Source organism: Balaenoptera physalus (assembly GCF_965194825.1).
Source record: "Balaenoptera physalus genome assembly, chromosome: 6".
In the NCBI taxonomy this organism is placed as follows: Eukaryota; Metazoa; Chordata; class Mammalia; order Artiodactyla; family Balaenopteridae; genus Balaenoptera; species Balaenoptera physalus.
In genome coordinates, this window is record NC_138885.1 from 132,546,436 (window position 1) to 132,569,331 (window position 22,896).

Sequence of the window (22,896 nt, forward strand, 5' to 3'; positions counted from 1 at the left end):
AATTTTGGCTGGGTCAGACTTAGAACACAATTTGGACACCACCTGTCCCTGGCCCAGCTGTGGGTCTGTGTTCATCTGTGTTCAGAAGGAGAGGTGTAGCCCACGCAGTGATGTTGGCCAGGACGGTGACCATGCTGTCACCTCTTGGTGCAGGAAGAAGCCCCTCGACAAGCACAGGAAGCTCCTGTGGCACTACGTAGCCTTCTTCACCTCCCCTTTTGTGGTCTTCTCCTGGAACGTGGTCTTCTACATCGCCTTCCTCCTGCTCTTTGCCTACGTGCTGCTCATGGATTTCCACCCCGTGCCGCAACCCCCGGAGCTGGTCCTCTACGCGCTGGTCTTTGTCCTGTTCTGTGACGAAGTGAGACAGGTAGGTCAGCCCCGACGTGGGGCACCCCCTCCTTTTCTCAGGGAGCGGCATTGTCCTAATGCCAAAGGGGAGCAGAAGTTGATCCTCAAGTTCCAAAGTCATTATTGCCCCCAAATTAATGTTCTCATTTGGTGGCCACCCATGAACATGAAGATGCTCTTCCATGAGATCTCCTAGCCCCAAGCTCAAGCTTTGCTCTCTAATTAACGTTAATTGGTGGAGATGAATTGCTCAGGAATGTGTTCAAAGAGCAGATTGACCTTGGACTTTTAAACCCACTCCCATCATCAGGAGCCATTTGTGATCCTGTCATTACCGTCACTGGGGCAGGCAGCACCATGAGTGGCAGGGGAATTGGAAGGACTTTCAGGCTAAGGGCATCTCAATGCCCAGCGTGTCAGATTGACAATGTCAGAAATTCATATTCGTCCTTGTGAATTTCAGGGAGTTCATGTCATTTATTCATGGTGTTTTCTCTAGTTTCTTGGGATCTGCATTGTTTGGCATCCTCTTCCCACCCTTAATCCGAAATTAGCCTGGGCCTGGCACGTAGCAGGTGCTCAGTTAATAATTGCTGAAGGAATAAATGTTGATGGTGAAGGTCAGTGCTGTCCCTAAACCATCATGAAAAGTCATCCCAGAAAATCCTTTTAAAATCGTAGTTTACAGAATGTTTGAGAACTGCTGTTGCTGTCACTCTTGTCCCATATGAGCCCAAACCCAAAAACATATCCATTCAACACGTATGGCCTAGGTGCTTACAGTGTAAAAGGAAGGTACTGTGCCAAGTGATACCAGATATTTGGAGGGGCAAAGGATGCTGTTCTTGACCCCACAGAGTTGCTGCCTGGAATAGGATTCCTAAATTGTTTTGACTATCATGCTAACTCTAATAGATTCTTTTTTTTTTTTTTGGTGGCTTCTAGGAGCCCTGGGTTGAGAAAGATTCTGAGCCTCTATTTTCAGCAGGAGAACATGTTAATGAATTAGAAGTGTCTGCCATGGGCACGAGGGGTGGCAGGAGTCCTGGTACCAGTGCCCTGGATCTGCCTTTGCTTGCCTAGTAGGTGGGAGGTGCAGACGCTGGCTGGAGATGGAGTACAGGTGGAAGTGTGTTGAGCATGCAAGATTATCAGGCTTTCTGTCTACCAGCAAATCTACCCCAGGACCTGGTCCTGCTGACGTGCAGAGGGTTTCTATGACTTCAGATCAGCCTCAGGGGTGCCCCAGGCATTGGCTCAAGTGGTCACAGTTCAGTCCAGGGCACTTCTGTATTAGCTCGCTAAGGCTAGGGCTAGAGCTGCCATGGTGAAGCACACCAGCTGGGCGGCTTAAACAACACAAGTTCATCATCTCACTGTTCTGAAGGCCAGAAGTCTGAGATCAAGCTGTGGGCAAGGTTGGTTCCTTCTGAGGATGTGAGGGAAAACCTGTTCCAGGCCCGTCCCCAGTTTCTGGAGATTTGCTGGCCATCTCTGCTGTTCCTTGGCTGTAGATGCATTGCTCAATCCCTGACCTCATGCTCACACCGCATTCTCCCTGTGTGCACGTCTCTGTCCAAGTCTCCCCTTGTCATAAGGACACTAATCACATTGGATCAGGGACCCATCCTGCTCCAGTATGACCTCATCTTAACTAATTACATCTGCAAGGACCCTACTTCCAAACAAGGTCACATCCTGAGGTGCTGGGGGGTAGGACTTCAATGTATGAATTTGGAGGGGACACAATTCAACCCACAGCCCCTTCCATATAGTCTCAGAGGCCTTCTTTTACTTGCTAGTTCTCTCTTTCTTTTGACTTCTGTGTATCAGCAGCCAGGGTGTGAAAATATCCTGCTGGAGAGAAGCAGAGAAAGATGGAAGGAGAGTCAGCATTTAAAATGGGAATGGGCCCTGGCCATTGTGAGAAAGTTAACCAAGAACTTTTAAATTAGGAACCTCCCGAGTTACGTTGTCATGGGAGCTGGCGCTGCACGGGGTCGCACGTGTTCCCTCCTAGACCGGTCGGGTGCTGGGGCCCTGACTCCCTTCCTTTGCTGTGCTCACGGGCGTGTTGACCACCTTTCAAAGGCACATCAAAGAGAAAGTTTGGCTTTTGCAGAGGAAGAGGATGAAAGGGTGAGTTTGGAGGGGTTTGTCTGGCTGCAGGGGGAAAGCCCTGCGTCTCATCCTGTTTGAGACACCAGCAGACCTCTCATCCTCTGTGGACGGGGAGGCCCAGTGGGGCAGATAAGTCATGAGCACAAATAAGTGGAGAGAGAGAGAGAAAGGGAAAAACCAGCAGGAATTGCGAATAGCATGGTAGTAACTTACTTAATTTCTTTGATCTTCTGGTTCCCCATCCTTAAATGGGCATCTTTCCTACTGCACGCAGTTATTTTCTTCAGCTTATTGAGATATTATTGACATATAGCACTGTATACTTTCAAGGTATACAGCATAATGACTTGACCTACATATAAACCATGAAGTTACTGAGGGGAATAAGAGGACGGGGTGTCCTACCTGCAAGACTTGCCCATCTCATCCAGCACCAGCTCCACTGGGGAGTTCCAGCTCCTCACACGTACTCTGCTCTTACCCAGAATTGGGTGGCATGGAAATGACTTCATGCAGATGTTTGTTTCTTTTTTTTTTTTATAAATTAATTAAATTAATTTATTTATTTTTGGCTGCATTGGGTCTTTGTTGCTGCACATGAGCTTTCTCTAGTTGCGGCAAGTGGGGGGCTAGTCTTTGCTGCGGTGCGCAGGCTTCTCATTGCAGTGGCTTCTCTTGTTGCGGAGCACGGGCTCTAGGCGCGTGGGCTTCAGTAGTTTTAGCATGAGGGCTCAGTAGTCGTGGCTCGCGGGCTCTAGAGCACAGGCTCAGTAGTTGTGGCACACGGGCTTAGTTGCTACGTGGCATGTGGGATCTTCCCGGACCAGGGCTTGAACCCGTGTCCCCTGCATTGGCAGGCAGATTCTCAACCACTGTGCCACCAGGGAAGCCTGTAAAAGTTATTTTTGAAGGGGCAGTTTTTTTTAAACATCTTTATTGGGGTATAACTGCTTTACAATGGTGTGTTAGTTTCTACTGTATAACAAAGTGAATCAGCTATATGTATACATACATCCCCATATCCCCTCCCTCTTGCGTCTCCCTCCCACCCTCCTTATCCCACCCCTCTACGTGGACACAAAGCACCGAGCTGATCTCCCTGTGCTATGTGGCTGCTTCCCACTAGCTATCTATTTCACATTTGGTAGTGTATATATGTTCATGCCGCTCTCTCACTTCGTCCCAGCTTACCCTTCCCCCTCCCCGTGTCCTCAAGTCCATTCTCTACGTCTGCGTCAGGGACAGTTTGACTTCAGCAGTCCTGCATATTAAGGCGATAGTGAGGGACGTGCCTGTGCTTAAGGTCAGGAGCCTGGGGTCAAGGCCACCCCTGCCGACTGGGAGCAGCTCTGACTGTGTGGTCTGTGAGCCCCATCTTCACAACACAGCCTTGCCGATTCCTGTCATTACAGGACTCTGACACTTGGGGTCGCTGTTTCCCTTTCGGGTCTGCAGACTCAGGCCTTTGGAATGCTTCGTGTGGTTGGTTTCCTCAATCAGTTCTGCCGGCCTGGTACTGTCTTAATTAACCTAATTCACACTTGTTAGCGAAAAGCAAAACCAGGCAGGATGTTACCAGCTTCAGATAGTGTCTGGGTGTCAAATGCATGCTTGTCAGTGTCTCCCTGTGTCCCCTTGCCCAGGAGACAGAGGTTGCTATGTTAATTGGAATTTTTAACCAAGGCAATCAATAAGTGCAAACATGGTTGCTAAATAACTCTTAGGTCTATGAAACAGACTGTGAATGTTTATTTAAAATGAGGTAAGTCCCAGCGTCCCTTCATGGAGAGCACATTCAGTCTTGAGGCCCTTGAATCCCCAAATCCTGACAGATAGGATGAAACATGCTGCCGGTATTTTATGAATATAGCCAATCGCTGGTGTTCCATTCAGAAAAGAGGCGGCTATTCCTTTTTAAAAATGTCTTCTTACTGCAACGGTGCCTCCCAGCCCCAGCCTTGATCTACTTACGGTTCTTCCCATCATGTGGCCCGAGGCTGAGGCAGGCTGGGGCTGCCCCGTGGCCCTGTGCCTACCTGCCTCTCAGGCCAGGGTTTCAAAGAGGGAAGCAGGTGGCAGGTAAAGCCTGTCCCAACTACCCTCGCCTTGCAAATGGCTCTCGGTGGGTGGTGATCAGTTTCACCGGGCCCACCCAAATGGACAGTTAGGGATCCTGACTCGATTTCTGAGCCCACGCGTTCAGCCATCCCACAGGGGAACACGGTCAAATTGGGCTGCTCACACCTGGGGGATTTTAATATTTCCTTGGTACTTGATTTCATAACGCCCTCACCCCTTTGTCCACTAAAGTTGCTGTTTGCATTTATAACTGAGTGAAAAGAAGTACTTGTTGAGAAACCGATGATGTTTCTTGAATCTCTTCCAAGTCTAAGATTGTGGGATCTCTGTGGGGGGGTTGTCTAAAGAAGCAGGGTGATGCTGGAGAGAGGAAACCACGTTTCAGAACCCTAAGACCCATCACTTGCTGGCTTTCTGCCTAAGGGCAAGTTCCTTTGTTTCTTTTTCTTAGGCCTTGGTTTCAGGTGCAGAATAGGAAATAAGATATCTTAATAGCAGGTGGACCCATGTTGACGGTTCATTTAGTAGATTTGAAAAGTGCCAAGTACCTTTGATGACACATCTTTGCTGTTGTTTCCCTGCCTTGCACAAGTCTGGTGGTTTCCTTATCTGAGCTCACTTGGACCTTTGATCTTACCTCCCCTCCGACCCTTATCACGTTTCATTTTAAACATGTTTAACGTCTGTCTTTGCTGTGGGCCAGTAGGTTCCTTGAGTGTCGACATCACACCCAATCCGATGATGTCTCTGTGTCCCAGGAGCCCAGAACAGGTGTTTGCAACCCCGTGGATTCTCAGTAAATATGTTTTGAGTGGATGGACGAATGAAAGGGTTAGATGACCACCCTGGAATCCCCCAAATCCAGCGTAGGGATTGCCAGAGATGCTGTCCAGATGCAGCCTTCTAATGGATACTCTTATCCCTCTTTAAGTGTTTTCCTGACATGCTTTCTTCTGAGAAATCATGACTGATATATACAAATCATGATGGAAGGATCACTGAGGCACACTCTTCCTGTCGGTCATTTCTGTGACCACATCTGTCCTCCTAGCTGCCACACATAGCACCTGTGTGCAAAAAAAAAAAAAGTTTTAAAAACTTTTTAAAAAGTTTCTTTAATAAGATGTTTTATTGCCATGTGCCAGAAAATTTTTACAGTAAACACACAATCTGTGATGACGGCAGTATGGATAACACCCTCTAGAGTTGTGCAGTGCACAGCCTACACCACTGTACGTGGCAGCCATGGGGAGGGGGGTTCCACCTTTGCCCACACAGGTTGTACTCACTCTCTGCAGGTTTCTCTTTAAAAAACAGTTAGGATCCATGAGTCTTTTTTTCTTGACTTTGTTAGCAACACATGAATAACAGCACAGCAAGCATGCAACCTACTTTCCAATCCCCCTGGAACAGCACAGGGCAGTTGCAGGGCATACTTGGCACATCATGGGCTCAAAAAGGGTATGGAAAGAAATTTGTGAGCAAGAATAAATCTGGAAGCAGTTGATGTTTCCAAGCTGCTGTGTCCTCTCTCTGTCGCTCTCTGTGCTGCAGTGGTACATGAATGGGGTGAATTATTTTACCGACCTGTGGAACATCATGGATACGCTTGGGCTCTTTTACTTCATAGCAGGGATTGTATTTCGGTAAGTAGTCCTCACCACGTTTTCAAGTTTCAGGTGTTTTTGGATTCTCTTGGGTGGAAAGGCGGAGGAAGGGCGTTTCAAGCCCAAGATAAGAGAGAGAGGATGAACTGTGGTCCTGTTATTTTATGAATATAGCCTATCTCTGGAATTCCATTCAGAAAAGAGGTTGCTATTCCTTTTAAAAAAATGTTTTCTTACTGCAACGGTGCCTCCGAGCCCCAGAATTGGTCTACTGACGGTTCTTCCCATCACGTGGCCCGAGGCTGAGCCAGGCTGGGGCTGTCCCATTGCCATGTGCCCTCCCCGCCCCCATTTAGAGATTATTACAAACGCCCATTGTCTCTGCCTCTTAGAGACACAGCTTGTTTGGCGTAAAGCTGGGTCTCCTCTCTTCCCCCCTCCTGGTGATCTGTAATTGAAAAAGGGCTTTTCATGGTTTTTCTCTTTGTGCTTATAGAATTTGGGGAGAGAATTAGAAATCGAGGAGAGAATGATGAAGGTGTTAAATATAGCACAGTGTTTTCGTTTGGGCCACATAATCTTCTAACACACACTTAACTTCAACTTAAATGCTGGTTCTGGAGCCTGCCCTCCCAGCTACAAGATTTCCTCAATCCCCGAGCCACAGCGTGTGATTAGAAAAACCAGGTGAAAAGTACGGTTGAAGGCAAAAAGCAACATGACTCCACGTGACAGGGAAATTGGGGTGCATACAAACCTTGGCCCACCTTGTCCAGCCCTGCTCCTTTCCGGCCTGCCTTTCCCAAATAGCTTCAAGGTGAAGCTCGTGGTCTATTGGAGCAGAGAAGCCTGACTATTAATATTCACACCTACCCAGAATGAGATGCTTTACAGTGAGTGCTCACTCTACAATATGAACGGGGTAAGAACTCAATTTCCTCCTCCAAGAAAACCTCCCTTTCTGCTTGGGTTAAAGGCCCAGCATTTTTTTTTTTTTAAGTTTTTATTTTATATTGGAGTATAGCTGATTAACAATGTTGTGATAGTTTCAGGCGCCCAGCAAATCGACTCAGCCATCCATATACATGTATCCATTCTCCGCCAGACTTCCCTCCCATCCAGGCTGCCACATAACATTGAGCAGAGTTCCCTGTGCTATACAGTAGGTCCTTTTTGGTTATTAAAGGCCCAGCATTTGAATCACGGTTGGATGTGATTTCTAGAGCATTCCAGTTAGAAAGCACATATGGCTTTCAATGAACACGCCAGCAGGAGGTTAGCTAATTAAATGATCTGCTGCAAACGAGGTAAGTTTCACTAGGGGGAACCTGGCAGGGTCACGTCCCAAGTGGTCGGGGTCTTTGTAGAGGCCTGTGAGCCAGGAAGTTAGCGATGTCGGGATTGGGACCTGCAGGAGTATTTGGGATGAAGGACTAAAGTGTCCTGCCTCTCCTGGAGTCCACGAGGGCAGTAGACGTGGCCTTCGGTTTTCAGTGGCTGATGGGCCGGTGATGTCCCTGGTCTATTTCCACTTACTCTCAGTTCCCAGGCTTTTGGCTGTTTCTTCACGTTTGGTTATTTTTAAAAGCAAAACTTTGATTGTAAATCAACTGTACTTCAATAAAATTTAAAAAAATTAGCAAATAAAATCCAGAAATAAATAAAAATGATAAAAAAGCAAAACTCTGAAATATTTTGTCAGCATCTCACAGCTTCTTTCCTCTTCTTTCCACAGGCTTTACCCCTCTAACAAAACCTCGCTGTACTCTGGACGAGTGATTTTTTGCCTGGATTACATTATATTCACGCTAAGGTTGATTCACATTTTCACGGTCAGCAGGAATTTAGGACCCAAGATTATAATGTTGCAGAGGATGGTAAGAATGAAGAATATTTGTAGTTAGTTGTCCTTCTTCCAGCTGCACCCAGCGTTCCTTTCATTGTTGAGAGGAGGATTTTGTGCATAGAGTGATGGCTGCATTTCACAATCAGTAGGGTTTACTTTCTTGATGTGTTTTCATCAGGGGCCCCTTCCAGGTTAAAATTTAACAAAAGATCACTGTTAGGAGCAAACAGCATGACTCAGAGCGTTGCTAAGAAAGTTCTCTAGATTTTTACATGTTTCCAAGTGCTTTCACTTGAGTCTTAACAACTCACTAGGAGCCTAGGCGGGAGAGGGACTTTTATACCCATTTTACAGATGCAGACAGTCAGGTTCAAGAAGGTTAATATGTTTGTCTGGAGACATGCAGTGAGCTAGAAGCATAGCGTCGAGTGGAACTTTCATCTTACAACCATGCGATACAGACGTCGGGAAAGCACTACCAGCCCCGTTCCACGGGGACAAATAACAGAAAGACACACACTGACGATGCTGCTTCTCTCAGCTTGTTTTCCACGTGACCCAAACCTCCCGTGTTTCTGTCTTTAAATCAGATGGGCGTTTGGATGAGCTCATCTGGAGGTTCCTTTCCAATGCTGAGCTTCTTCGAGTTTGTGGTTTTAATTCAAAGCATATCTGGGGCATCAAGTCACCATGAAGTCATGCTATGTGTGCAAAACATTAAAAAAGATAAAACGGTGCATTCTTGTCTAAAAAGGAGAGCTTTTATTTTCCTTAAGAAAAAAAAAAACTAAGGCAAGAGCTTAGGGGTCTGCAGAACGTGGGCTGGAGAGGAGGAGGGGGGGTCTAGAGTTGGATCCCTCTCCTGCTCCCAGGCTGGTCTCATTCAGAAATTCTCTGCTGCTGAGCTGGTTTGGGGACCTGCAAGCAAAGATGCATCCGTCAGTTTTAGTGCTGGGAAAGAGATGCCCCGAGACCCAAGGGTGATGATGGCCATTTTTGAAAATTAATGATCAAACGCTGGGCACCTTAGGTTCCAGGGTCCCGGAGCCTCTGTCCTTCTCCGTGGTCAGCGGAGCGGACAGGCCGCCCTGGTGCAGTCCTGACTCCCCTCTCCTGTCCTCCCGTGACAGCTGATCGACGTGTTCTTCTTCCTGTTCCTCTTTGCCGTGTGGATGGTGGCCTTCGGCGTGGCCAGGCAAGGGATCCTCAGGCAGAACGAGCGCCGCTGGAAGTGGATCTTCCGCTCGGTCATCTATGAGCCCTACCTGGCCATGTTCGGCCAAGTGCCCAGCGACGTGGATAGTAAGCCTGACGTGGCCTGGGCGGGGGGCAGCTGGGAGGTGGCAGGTGCTTCTAGAACCCGCCTCCGAGGCTCCGCACTCTGACCCTGGGGACTGTCTTAGGAGCAGGCGGCTGGCATCTGGCCAGCACGAGGCAGCGGGCACTAACCCTCAAGGCCATTCCTTTCTCCTGAGCAGGATCTTACGTCCACCTTGTGAGCTGGTCCCCAACATGTCAGCCTGCAATTTTTAAACCTTTTTAAAAAGAGTGTTTCTCATATTTCCAACAGCAGCGTGGCCGATGGGAGCAAGGAACCTCACTTGTTTAGAAACGAGTGTCGCGAGTCCGTCCTGTACAGCAGAGTGACGGCGTGCTCATTTGGTTCAAAAAGTGCAATATTGAAAAATTTTGCACTGGAACCTGGAATTTAAACTTCCAGCGTCAGCCTTCTGCCAGCTATCTTTCGGAGGCAGGTTAATGGTGGAAGGGATGGCATTGATTTGGCCACACCCAGTTGACATAAGGAGAGTGTCGGGCATGTGCAAACTGGTGTGTGTTTTGGATAAACTGTCTAAAGCATCTCTGGGATGCTGACAGTAGCCTGGGCTTGTCACGTTCTGTCCTGCCACGGGAAAACTGCCCCGATGTTTGCCTGGCCTTATGCTCTCATTTCTCAGCTGCTTGGTGTTTTCTCAATTATCTCCGTGGCCTCGTGTGGTCCTTCTGGCCTCTTCTGCTGCAGCCTCTTCCAAGACCTTAGAAACAGCTCTTTTCCGTGCAACGATGGGAAGGCACCTTGTTATTATTATTTCCCGTCTGCACACTGTACTTGCCATTTTACAGAAAAGTGAGTGTGTGTTGTCCTCACAGCAATCTCACGTGTCGGTGGTTTTAGTCTTGTGAGGGACCGCTCGCAGTAACTAACCTAAAGAGCCAGTGGCAGCTGGGGTTCAAATCCTGGTCCAGCCATGTGTGTGCTGTGCGCCCTGGGACGCAGCTTGGCGTCTCTGCCTCTCAGTTCCGTGGCAGGTAAAATGGGTGTAGCACCGTCTTTTCTGCCGGGCGTCTCACCGACCGGCAGGACTGAACTCAAACTCACAGGCTCGGATGAAGATCTGTAGCCCAGAGCGACTCCCAGAGGGCCAGACACTCACATCCATTGCCTTCTCTGAGATTCTCAGACACACCTCTCCATCCTCCCTTCCAGACTCAGACTTTCTGCAAGTCCCCACTTTAGGATCTGTCACCACCGGTCGCACAGATGTGCAAAGCAGAAGCCTCGATGTCACGTCCTTGACGCCTCCTATGACTTCCTCCCCCACCTCCAGTTCATCAGCTAGTTTTGTTGATTTTATCCCCTAAATGTCTTTGAAACCCAGCCACTTTTTACCATCCCCACCACCACTACCCTAAGCCATCCTCAGCGCCTGCCCGCATGGCTCTTAGTCATAACCTCCTCACATCTCCCTCTGGCTCCTTGTGATCTGTGCTGCAGCCAGAGTGATCCTTGAATGAAGAGAATCTGATGTGTCACACCTCTGCGTCAAGCACTCTAATGGCTATCTGTTTCTTTTAGTATAAAGATAAAAAAGTTAACATGCTAACTGCATATCCTATTCTCTCATTTCAACAGACCTTTCCAGTCCCCCTACCACAGGGCCTTTTCATGTGCTGTTCCCTCTCCAGATGCTCTGGGCACCCCATCTCTCCCCATTCATTTAGCTGGCTCCTACTCATCCTTCTGTCCTCAGTTAAGAGACGCTTCCTTCCTATGGAACCGTTCTCAGATGACGTGCCTCAGTTTGTGCCCATGGAGTACACTGTACGTGTCCTTCTTAGCACTTCTCAGGGGCTGAAATGTTCAACTTGTGTGGTCAATCGTCTGCCTATTCTTCCAAAGAGGTTGGAAGCTCCCTGGGGGCAAAGACCATGTTTACCTTGCCTTCCTTTTTATCTTCCATCCTAGTGAAGTCCTGGCTCCTAGTAGCTGCTCAATAAATACTTAAAAATTTCTTATTGAAGTCTAGTTGATTTACAACGTTGTGTTAGTTTCAGTGAATCAGTTATACATATATTCGCTCTTTTTTAGATTGGTAATTACATAGTATTGAGTAGAGTTCTCTGTGCTATACAGTAGGTCCTTATTAGTTAACTATTTTATATATAGTAGTGTGTATATGTCAGTCCTAAGGTATCCCCCCATTTCCCCCTGGTAACCATAAGTTTGTTTTCTACATCTGTGACTTTATTTCCGTTCTGTAAATAAGTTCACTTGTACCATTATGTTTTGGTTCCACATATAAGCAATATCATATGATATTTGTCTTTCTCTTTTTAACTTACGTCACTCAGTATGACAGTCTCTAGGTCCATCCATATTGCTGCAAATGGCATTATTTCAATGCACTGTTGTTCAGTCAATAAATACTTAATGAGTAGGTGAACGCATGATTCTGAGTCTTACCCATGATAGAGTGCCTTGGAACAATGCCCAACACATTGCACGATCATCACCCCTTTGTGGTGCTTTAGCACTGCCCCCTCCAGAGGGCCCTCACTTTGCCTGTCTGTTGCTGTATCCTCAGGCACCACGTACGACTTCTCCCACTGCACCTTCACTGGGAATGAGTCCAAGCCCCTGTGCGTGGAGCTGGACGAGCACAAGCTGCCCCGCTTCCCCGAGTGGGTCACCATCCCCCTGGTGTGCATCTACATGCTCTCCACCAACATCCTGTTGGTCAACCTGCTGGTCGCCATGTTCGGGTACGTGCTTGGCCATGCGCCGGCCGGGGGTCCACGCCGTGCCGGGCCCCGTGCCAGGCGGGGCTGGGGGAATCGGGAGTGAAGCAGCAAAGGTCCACCCTTGAGGAGCTTATGACAGAGGTCTTATGATAGGGGATTGGTGGTCTGGGGTGGGGAGAGGCCTTGAAGGGACTATATTAAGATATAGCGAGTCCTATAAGCGGTAACGTAAGTTTTTGGACCCCGAAGACAGGTGCCTGTAACCCCCTCCAGCACGTTCAGACTGCATGTTTAGTGTCCATTGAGCAACCTCCCCCGAGCGCCGAGATGCTGGCCTGACAATGACTGTGGCTCAGCTTGGCTCCCAGGTTCTCATTTTCTGTGGACTCCGTGGGATGGATTCTAGGGCTTAAGGGACTCAGCTTTTAGTTAGCTGCTGCTTTAAAATATTTAGTTTAAGTACAAATCAAGAGAGCAGAGTCAGGAGAGCAACTCTCCTTTGAGGCTCATGTCTAATGAGGTTGGCCTGAGAACATGATGGTGACTCTGAAACATTTTTTTGCTTTTGGCCATTCCCTTTAATCCATTTAGAAAATCATGTTTATCTTGCCCCTTTGTCTTTCTTAGGAGCGTTTCAAAGAACCCCATGTGGTGGGTACCTTAATTTTATGCTGTTGTTGTGAAGTAGGGGGTTATTCTGGGTACATGAATCCTGGCATAGACAGGCAAGCAGTTTAGAAACAAAATACAAATTTAAAAAAATTATTAAACTTTGGACTGAAAGAAAAACCATAGTTGAAACCAGAAACTGAGAAACTATGAAGGACAAGAAAAACACATTTAATTTCTTTAAACAGGATGCCTCAGATGAAGTCATGTCATAAATGATAGACTGGGGGCAATGTTTGCCTAAGGTGAACAAAGGCTTCTCATTCTTACTATAGAAAGAGCTCCTGCAAATCGGTGAGAGAAAGATGAGCCAGTGGAAAATGGGCAGAGGAGTGCAATTCAGAGAAATTCAAATGGCCACTAACTGTAGGGGAAGGGGCTCAACCTCATGGGAGGGAAAGGTCAGCTGAAACCAACAACGAGGTGCTGGTTTAGGGTCCATCAGGTGAAGAGACATCACAAGAAGTGCTGGAGGTGATGCTGGGAAATGGGCACTGCTCTGGGAATGTGAATTGTCTCCCACTTTTGGGAAAGTGACCTGAAAATAGCTATTAAAAAATATGCAAACCTTTGGCCCAACTCCTTCATGTCTGGGAATCTTTCCTAAAGATATCTAGGCAAAAAAACGTTTATTAGATCATTGTTTGATGCCTATCAGTAAGGGGATGGTAAAACAAAGCATGTCGTATCCATACCACGGAACATTATGCAGCCCTTAAAAAGCAAAGCTGAGATCTATATTTATTGACTTGGAAGGATGACATTTTGTTAAATACAAGAAGCTCAGTGCAGACTTATTTTTATGGCATAATCTTATTTTCTGACAGTAAAAAACAAGAAATTTTTAAAAGGCAAGTATATATTTCACTCAAGACAATGATCACATATTACTTCCATAATTTAGAAAAAAAGAATCAGAAGATAGTCGTCACATAGAGTCCTGAGGGGCACCAGGATTGTAGACGAGGGTCATCTTTCTTTGTCGGTCAGTGGCCTCCCTTTGAGGGAGGCTGGGTGGGGGGGAACATGTGCCTTTGGGGACACCACGCATCCAAGGGGCTGAGCCGTGAGGGGTCATCTGGTCTTCAGGTGTACAGTGATGTCCTCCTCTAGACCAGCTTCTACACTGTGGCCACAGTGGTGTTTCTAAAATGTCACTTCTCTGCTTAAAATTCTGGAAGGATTGCAGTATTTCCCCATAGTGTTCAGGGTAAATTTCAGCCTCCTCAGCTTCCTCCAAGGCCATCGACCTGGGCTTTGAAAACACCTTCAGGCTTCACCCCTGCTACCTGTCCATCCCTAAACAGGGTGATCTGTCGTGCCTGACACTTTTGCAAATGTCACCCCTCTGTCGGCATGACCCGTTCTATCTTGACCGTCTCCTCCCCATTCGTCTTGCCCTCTAAGGAGTCCAGCAGCATCCTTCGCCCGAGTGGTCCTCGTGCCCTCCCCACTGTGCAGAGAGACCCCGTGGGCCCCCTTCACAGCGATAGCTTCCTCTTCTTCCAGACCGTAAGCTCTGGAGAGTGGAGATCGTGTCTGTCTCAGCACCTGGACCTTCCTGCGTTTGTTCCATGAATGAAAAGAACAGGATTCTTTCTGCTTTTAGTTCATTATTCAGTTTTAGTTAGGAGAATAGCTTCCTGGTCTCTTATTCACCGAGTAGTGTCAATGGTGAATGTCAGACCAGTGAGGGGTTCATCACATAGATGTATAACATCTGTTCTGTGTCAGGTGCCTGGGCCATGGAGATCATGTGGCCCTTTGTCCCACTCAGCCTTAAAGAGGGAATATGCACCCCCCACCCAACCCCATCACCGCCCCTAAAGGGGGGTCTGGGAGGGACTCAGGAATCCAGACGCCTATACTGCTTACGGGAAGCTGGACCATGTCAGGCTGCCAGAGGTCCCCAAGTCTGAGCTTGCAGAGAGAAGTGGCAGAGACGGGTGGTCATGTATCCACATGAGGGCAGAGAAGGGAGGACCGATTCCCAAACTCGAAGCAAGGGTCGGGAGGGAATGAGATGATTTGGGGTCTTATTTTATAGTGATAACCTATCCTATCAACCTTTACATTGAACATCGGGTAGTCCCTGTAAAAACTGACCACTAATATAATATCTACAAAAATTAAACAGAAGGGCCGACAGCTCCCAATGCGACGGCCTTTGAGCTGCACGAATTCAGTAGATCTCAGGAAGCAGAGTGGAATAAGGCTTAGAGCTCTCCCGAGTCTGTGCGCTGTGAACTGTTCACCAAAGCCATTCCTGAGGACCGTGTCAGTTTGTAATTCATTATCCCCATGACAATCATAAAATGATAGAATTTGGAGCTGAGAGGGACAGGAGTCCGGCCTGTGATTTTCAGGTTGAGGAAGGGAAAGTTGGGCAGCTCAGCATCTGTGGCCCTGGCCGCACTGCCGTCCGTCTTGCCTGTGTCCATTCGAGACTTGAACTTGAGTCTCTTCCCTGTGAGGCCTGAGCCATTGGGCCACACCCCACTGTTGCTTCATTCCAGGTGTAAGTGTGACCACTGGGAAACTTCCCTTCCCCTGGGGGATCCTTCGATTCATCTTGGGCTAAGGCAGAGGCCTTTTTTCTGTTAATACCTGTCTGAGCAGCTAGAGCAGCCCCCTTGCCATCCTTGAGCTAACTCGTCAGGACACTGTTTCTGATGGTTGTGATAGATATTCTGGGTTCACTCCAAGCCGACAGCTCCGGGCTGTGACCCCTGTCTGGCACCGCATCAGAATATTCATGTAAGAGCTTAACCAGGCACAATGGCAGCCTTTTGAACTGTAACATAAATGTACACTTGGGAATTTTAAAGTAATATTGGAATGCTCTCTAGATGGTATTCAGCAGGGAAAGGAAATGGGTGTAAACATCTGCGATTATTCCACATTAAAATTATCGATCGCAGGCCCTATGTGGCTTATCAGAGGCACGAAGTGATCTTAAGGTCAGTAGATGACTCGGGGTCGTCTTAACACGGAGACGTTAATGCTTTCAGGCACCGTGTCCTGAAGATAAATTCACCCAAGGCATTTCTGCTGGAAAGGATTCATCAGACATGCCCCGTCTAAGATAATTTCTAAGAATAAAATATTTTTTTTAATCTTAGGAATAATATATGTTCATTATGAATATGTAGAAAAGTAGACAAAAGAAAATATCTCCTGGTACAGATTAAACGTTCGGGTGACTTCACCAGTCCCAGGCAGGCTACTGAAATGGGATGAAAAGAAGAAAAAGGGAGCAGATAATTGTAACAATAACAATAGCTAATATTGATACTTTTCTGTGCTAGGCACATCCAAGTGCTTTACATGTGCAGTCTCATTGAATTAGTCATCATTTTTGTTTAGGTGTGGCTTTATAATCATTCATAAATGAGGAGTTGGAGGCAGAGAGAGGTTAAAGTCTCTGCTATCTGAGCGGAAGATGGGCACATAGACAGTCATATAAGATGATGTGAAAAGATACAGTACGATACGAGTGGCACGAGAAACCTATTCACAGAGGACTCTGGTGCAGAGTCAGGGTTATTAATTGTGACCCATCTTGGGGTTGGGCAGCAGCAAATGGAGGAGACATCTGCTCAGAGGACCCTGTGAGCATTGGTTGGAGAGGGAGAGAAGCAGAGGAGATAAAGCTGTTCTGGGGAGAACTAGAGACTGCGGATGGGGGCAGGTCGGCAGGGGCTGGGTTATGGAGTGTCTCTCATGCCGTGTCAAAGAATTTGGATTTTTCCCTGCAGGTGAAGGGAGATTTCATGGGTCTTTACACAGGCAACGGCACGATCTTAGTTGTGTTACTTTGACAGAAACATGCTCAAAGTTAGCATTTCAAAAGTCAGCGCAGTGAAATCGCTGGCTGTCTCTTACTGTTAGCGTTGATGGTTTTTTGGTGCTGCAGAGCAGGAGGGGAACCAGGACGTGTGGAACGTTTTAACGTGCCCGCTGGGGCACCGAGTGGGTGCAAAAAGTCAGGGTCATCAGGGTTCACTGGATATTGCTGCAGTGTCTGGGAAGGAATGGCAGATGGAAAAATGTATGAAATCTGTGAAAAGCTTGGAAGAGGGGTTTACCTGATTGCAGTCTAGCTGGCAAGTTTCTTGTATTTCAATTTCTTCTAAAATTCTGCCGTTGTTTTAGCATCTCCTTTTTCTTTGTGGACTTTTTGCAGACTTTTCATTCTGTTCTGTTAATCAGTCTTTCTATTTTGGTTTTTACTACCAAATGGCTTTAATTACTGATTTTAAAAAACCATTTTAACATCTGTTGTATGAGTGCCCTTCATTATTCTTACTCAAAACTTTCCTGGCTTTTCTTATATATTTAATCATGTGGCTCATCTTCTGCAATCCTTTTTTCTTTCCTCTTCCAAAAAATTTCTTTAATGAATTTTATTGTGGTGATGTAAACTTTGTAGAGCCATTTAGGGGAAGCTGACATCTTTTAAAAATGCCAGAAAAAATGGCGTGATTCTCCATTTATTCAAATACATACAGTTTCCCAGTAAGCTTTTATGGCTGTATTCACATAGATATGCCGATTGTTTGTTACATTTTTTTTTCTAGCCATTTGTGGTTGTGAGTGAGATATTTTTTCGATTATGTTTTTTCAATAACTACTTTTTGATATGCAGGAAGGCTATGAAGTATTGCTTACTTATTTTGGAACACGTCTCCTTACTGAATTCTTTTTTTTCCCCCCCTCTCTTTTCCTTTTATCATATCATGGAAGTTTCCTCCTATTTCTTATTTATTAAGCTCCTTCCTTCTTCTTCTTTATTTCTTCTAATCAGAAATGGATGTTGCATGTTGCCAGAAGACTTTCTAGAAACAGTTTAAATGGTATTTGTCCTTTTGATCTATGATGTATTATGAAAATGATGAATTATATAAATGACCTTAATATTGAGTCATCCTTTTGTTCTTTGGTCAGGCATATTACTCTTTTAACGTACTGCTGAATTTCATCCACGTACAAGGCTATCTGAATCCTAAACATTTATCTCTTGGTAACATTTTCACTGTCAGTGGGTGTCTGAGAGTTTGTCTCTCCTGCTTCCTCTTCCTCTCGTGCTTATCTGAGGTGTTCAGCTGCTCTTAGGGGACAGAGCTCCCACCAGCTGGGTAGCTGAGGGCACAAGATATCACAGGAGATGTCAAGTCAAAGGGGACCTTGCAGAGTTCCTCTCAGGGGAGACGCTAGATGGCCAGTGGTCGGCAGGGGCAGTACGAGCCATCAGAGTTGGGTGGGCGAGAGCCTGAACACGAGAGTTGGCCCGTGAGCCGCTCTGGACATTTGGGTTCGCTGAGGGGGGTGAGGATGCAGTGGTACCAGAGCTCAGCCTGTCTGCTCTAGAAACGGAAAACCATGTCTAAAAAACATTAAAATTATTTGAGCAAAGCAGTTGGAAGCAGTGCCCAATTATCAGCCTTGCCTGGGGAACCCTCATGTCTTGTTGGCCGAGTCTGGATCTGACTCTAGAGAAAAAGAACAATTTGGAAGGTTTGGGGTTGGACTTCGCCTCCAGGTCACGTTTTGCCCATTCCTGCTGCTCTCTGGGGAAGGTGGACGTAAGTAAATAAACCTCAGCATGACCAGCCCCGGAAATGTGTTATTTATGCAAAGTGGCTTTTGGGTATTAATGTCCAGTAATCAACCAGTTCACCCACACCCCCCGGGGATGCGGATAAGGGCTTTTACCGTTTGCCCAGGAAAGGAGCTCTGCTCACTGGATGCACGTGGACCCAGAGGTGCAGAGGAGCCAGAGGTTCCAGCAGGAGGCTCCTTGGAACCTGCTGGGTTGTCCTGAGGAGCACACGGGGCAGTGATGGGAGGCAGAGTTCTTCAAAATAAAGAATGATACAAACACCACCCCATGTTGTGGGCACTGGCCTAAGTGCATTCCAGACCAGGGCTTGGCGGCTTTTTCTGTAAGGGCCGGCCAAGGTCTTGGCTTTGGCCAGATGTGCAGAAAGAAGCAGTGCTCGGCGACCCCGCACCCATCCCTGCCTCTTTGCTCGTGGGCCCTACAGAACAGGTTGGGTGTTAGATTTGGCCCCTGGGTCACAGTTTACCAATTCCTTTTCTAGATGACCTGGAAGACTTAAAATGTTTTTCACTGCCTCTGAGTAACCAGTTAAGCTAAAATGCGAATCTCTTCCCATCAGGACCCTGCTTGACCACAGTTCCACTCGAAGCTCCCAAGGAAGGGAGGGAGAAGCCACCTTCCCCAGCTCTAAGCATCTGAGTGTTCCTCCCTTCAACAGGAGCTATTAATTCCTTTTGGATAAAACCTCAGCAGACAACATTCGATGCCTTAAAATGAATGCAATTTGGGTGTCTGCTGAGTTTTAGGGGGCAGTCAGTAGGATCCATTTTTGGCTAAACACGTAAGATTTTAAGATGCTCCTAGGGGCCCATTTGAATGGTGATACTTGTTCTGGAGTAAAGTATGTAGTAAAACGTGATCCCTGGCAGCTTCTTCGCCTGGACTTCATTAACCTGGGCGTGCCTGCCGTCCTCTCTTATTGCAGTGACAGAAGCCCGCAGTGTCCGTTGCAGGCACAGAATCAGCAGGGACTGGCAAGGACAAATAATGATGCTTGGTATTCGCCTGGGAGCAACCTGACCTACATTTGGAAGACACAGCAGGCTCACTGCCAGATTCAGTTTGCTGCAGTCTCATGCATCACAGTACTGTCTGCTTTTCACCCAGAAAAGCTACCACATAGAGTTGACACTTGAATCAGTCAAGAAACCATTTTACATGCCTAGTAAAGGAGTTTACGTATAGTAGATACTCAACAAACATGAATTCCCTTTGCTTTAAAGACCGCACTCAGTTGAAGAGGCACTTTCTGGGAAAGCCTGCCCTGACCAGACCCCAGGACCTGTTGTAGAGCTCAGAGGGGTCTGATTCATCAGTAAACGCCAAGATAAGCAGAACCAAGCTTATAAGCAAAGCCACAACCATGATCTGTGTAGGCTAGTTGCTCAAGTGTATGATTCTCACTTGGCTAAAGATATTTAACTCTTAGGCTGTAGTGCACTAAGCGGTAAGAGTGAGGTCTCACAACAAATGTATCCCATTTCTCTGTCTGCAAGGTTTGGCCTCTGAAGTTTTGGCCTCTGATGTTTTTACCCAGAATTTGGAGAATTTAATCCATCTGCAGTCAGGATTTGCTGTTAGGCAATTTTAAGGGGTTTGTTGCTGCTTCTCTGGCTCTTGAAGGAGTGATTTGGTGTTAGCGATAAAAGTATCTCAGATGATTGAACTTCAACAAATGGTAAAATGCTTCACAGTTATCTTTTACTAAGTAGTCCAACCCGATCCTTTTGAACTGGAGCACGGCTCCACGCTCATGAGGTGGCATCATGTAGTGACAGAGCAAATAGGCACTGGGCTGGATTTCGGGGTCCAAATTTTGGCTTCATCACCTGCCAGTCGGGGGACTCAGACAATTTACCTACCCCTGTTGTGCCTCAGTTTCTTGATCTGTTAATCACAGATGATAATAGCACTTAACGTGCTACAGAGAGCTGTTTGCAGACTAAATCAACTCATACAAGTAGACTGCTTAGAACAGTGTCTGGTATGTAACAAGTGTTAGCTACTTAACAATCTTGGTTTAATTTGTAACAGATAAGTCAGTGGTACAGTCAGACATTTTCCGGATAAATAGACGTTTTCCTAATTCTTTGTTATGGGATCTATTTCTCCCTGTGAATTGTGATTTACATAGTGAGATTGGGTTGTGAGTACAAGTTTGAGCCTCATTATTTTCACTCACATGTAAGCATTTGCCCAAAATATAAAAGTTAGTCATAAACATATTTTTTAACAGCAGCTGCATAGTGTAATCACATTGATTGGCCATAACGTGATATATTTTCTTAGTGTTGAACATTTTGGTTGTTCCGTGCTGCTGGGTGGAAAGTGGGAGCAGCTATTACTCAGAGTGCTGTGGCAGACATCGTGTGTGATATCCATTTCTATATTTTCTTTTCTCAGTATCTCCTTATTCTTAGGTTAGATTTCCAGAAGTAAAATCAATGGGTCAAATGGATAAATATTTTTAAGGCCCCTGATAAATATTAACAAACTGCTCTCCCAGATTGTTTATAATTAAACTCCCACAGTGATGTAGGCAACTTACTCCTTTGAGAGTCGCCACCTTGGGCCTCTCGGTATCAAACACAATACCAGACTAACGGAAAAAGGGAATCCTCGAAAGGTCTTGAAACACGCCTCTACCGTGTGGGCGCTTGGCGGGTCCTTCAGCCATGCCCTGCCTGCCCCCTCTCAGGCAGGAATCATTTTAAAGTTCATTGGACAATCTTTTGTGATTTAAAAAAAACAACAAAATAACAAAAGCCAGACCCAATTTTGGCCCAGCATGAACGGAAGGGTGCCTGAGTTGTTCAGGCCCTGATACCACCATAGATTCTTCTCTCCTATGGCAGTGAGAGCTTGGTACCAATATCACCATATATTCGGCAATGAAATGGCCAGGCCTATGGAAAGCTGAGGCCTGACCTTCTCTCCCCTCCCGCCAGCTACACCGTGGGCACCGTCCAGGAGAACAACGACCAGGTCTGGAAGTTCCAGAGGTACTTCCTGGTGCAGGAATACTGCAACCGCCTCAACGTCCCCTTCCCCTTCGTGGTCTTCGCCTACTTCTACATGGTGGTCAAGAAATGCTTCCGGTGCTGCTGCAAAGAGAGGAGCACTGAGTCTTCCGCCTGCTGTGAGTGGCTCACCCGTTGTGCTGGGGCTTGAAGGCAGGGATTCATTTTGGGGAAGCGTGTCTGGTCCACATCTCAACAGGAAGGGTTAGTCGCGGTTATTTCAGCGCTCACAGGTGTCTGTCTGTAAAGTTCAGGCATCGAGCCCCCCAGTGACTTACTCGAGAGGAAGAGTAGATTTTTTTTTGAATTTACGGAGCACAATATTAATATTTTAGTAGACTTTACAATACTTGGGGCAGTTGTCCATGTCCACAGGTTTTTTTTTCTTGTTTTTTCTTTTCTTTTTTTAACGGCAGTGTTATCATAGCTGTTTTATTTTAATTTTTATTGAAGTATGGTTGATTTACAATGTTTTGTTAATTACTGCTAGACAGCAAGGTGATTCAGTTATACATATATATGCATTGAAAGAGTAGATTAAGAAAGCCTTCTAGATCTGCCAGGACAGCCTTATTCCAGGGGGCTCACTTTGGGATGTACAGAATAATGATGTAAATAGGATGCTGAGCCAACACGATTCACGGGATGGTGTCAAAATGTGACTTGGTTCTTGCTCTCCGTTGCTTCCGTGACATTTATTCTCTGGGAGATCTTAGCTTTGATTCCGGCAGGGGTCATGACTTTTCTGGTTGTTCTTAGAGAACTAGAAAAGCTTATGATGACTTTACTTGGTAAAACAGTCTCAATTTAGAAATTAGGACCTGCAGTCCAATAGATTAACCAGCCCATTCATCATCATTCAGAGGGGAGACTCCCCGTACCCTGAACCCCCTCTCAGCCGGTGGAGCTGTCAGGAAGGATGGGCTGCTGGCTTTTCTCTCTTTCTTATTCCCTTCCCTCCTGCTCACTCACCAGCTGCTGTTCCTGACCTTCTCTGGGTTGGAGCACAGGGAGAAGGGAGGGGAAAGTGCAGAAATCCTGTTTAGAAACGGTGGCGCTGTCCTGGGCTGGCTCTGTGCTCCCCGGCCTGGTGCATGCTTAAAACTGACCCTCTGCTGTGTGGGCGCTTGGCGGGTCCTTCAGCCATGCCCTGCCTGCCCCCTCACACCAACCACAGCTCCCGGGACTTGGCGATGCTCTCTCCGGGGGGGGGCCGCTGCCCCACAGGAGCCTCTGGTTTCCAGGGGTGCACTCTGCACAGACTCTCCCTGCTGGGGACTCTGGAGGTTGTTCTCTGTCTCACGTGGTCGCCCACCTCCTCAGCCCCGACAAACTCCAGGCAGACGGTCCCCACCTAGCCCCTCTCCTTGCCCCTGCTGTGGGAGCCGGAACCTCTGACCCTTGACTCTCAGTCACACCTGGGTCCCCATCGTTTTGGCTGCAGGGAGCATACATCTGGCTCTCTTCCCCACGACCCGAGGTTTACTTAACGCCCCTTCCTGGAGCCACTGAGCCGCACAGATCTCCCTCACCCACAAACTTGTTTCAACCAAATTC

At 47.0% G+C, this 22,896-nt stretch overlaps 1 protein-coding gene across 4 annotated transcripts in view; it reads left to right on the forward strand.

Annotated features, from left to right (window-relative positions):
- TRPM8 (transient receptor potential cation channel subfamily M member 8) overlaps window positions 1–22,896 on the forward strand; it is a 108,674-nt gene that overhangs the window by 67,601 nt on the left and 18,177 nt on the right. For all 4 annotated transcript variants that reach the window (XM_082466281.1, XM_082466283.1, XM_082466282.1 and 1 more), the window contains exons 17-22: window positions 154–370; window positions 6,106–6,197; window positions 7,894–8,035; window positions 9,135–9,306; window positions 11,871–12,048; window positions 21,268–21,458. In XM_082466281.1, coding sequence (XP_082322407.1) covers window positions 154–370; window positions 6,106–6,197; window positions 7,894–8,035; window positions 9,135–9,306; window positions 11,871–12,048; window positions 21,268–21,458 — 992 coding nt within the window. The remainder of the gene's footprint in view (window positions 1–153; window positions 371–6,105; window positions 6,198–7,893; window positions 8,036–9,134; window positions 9,307–11,870; window positions 12,049–21,267; window positions 21,459–22,896) is intronic.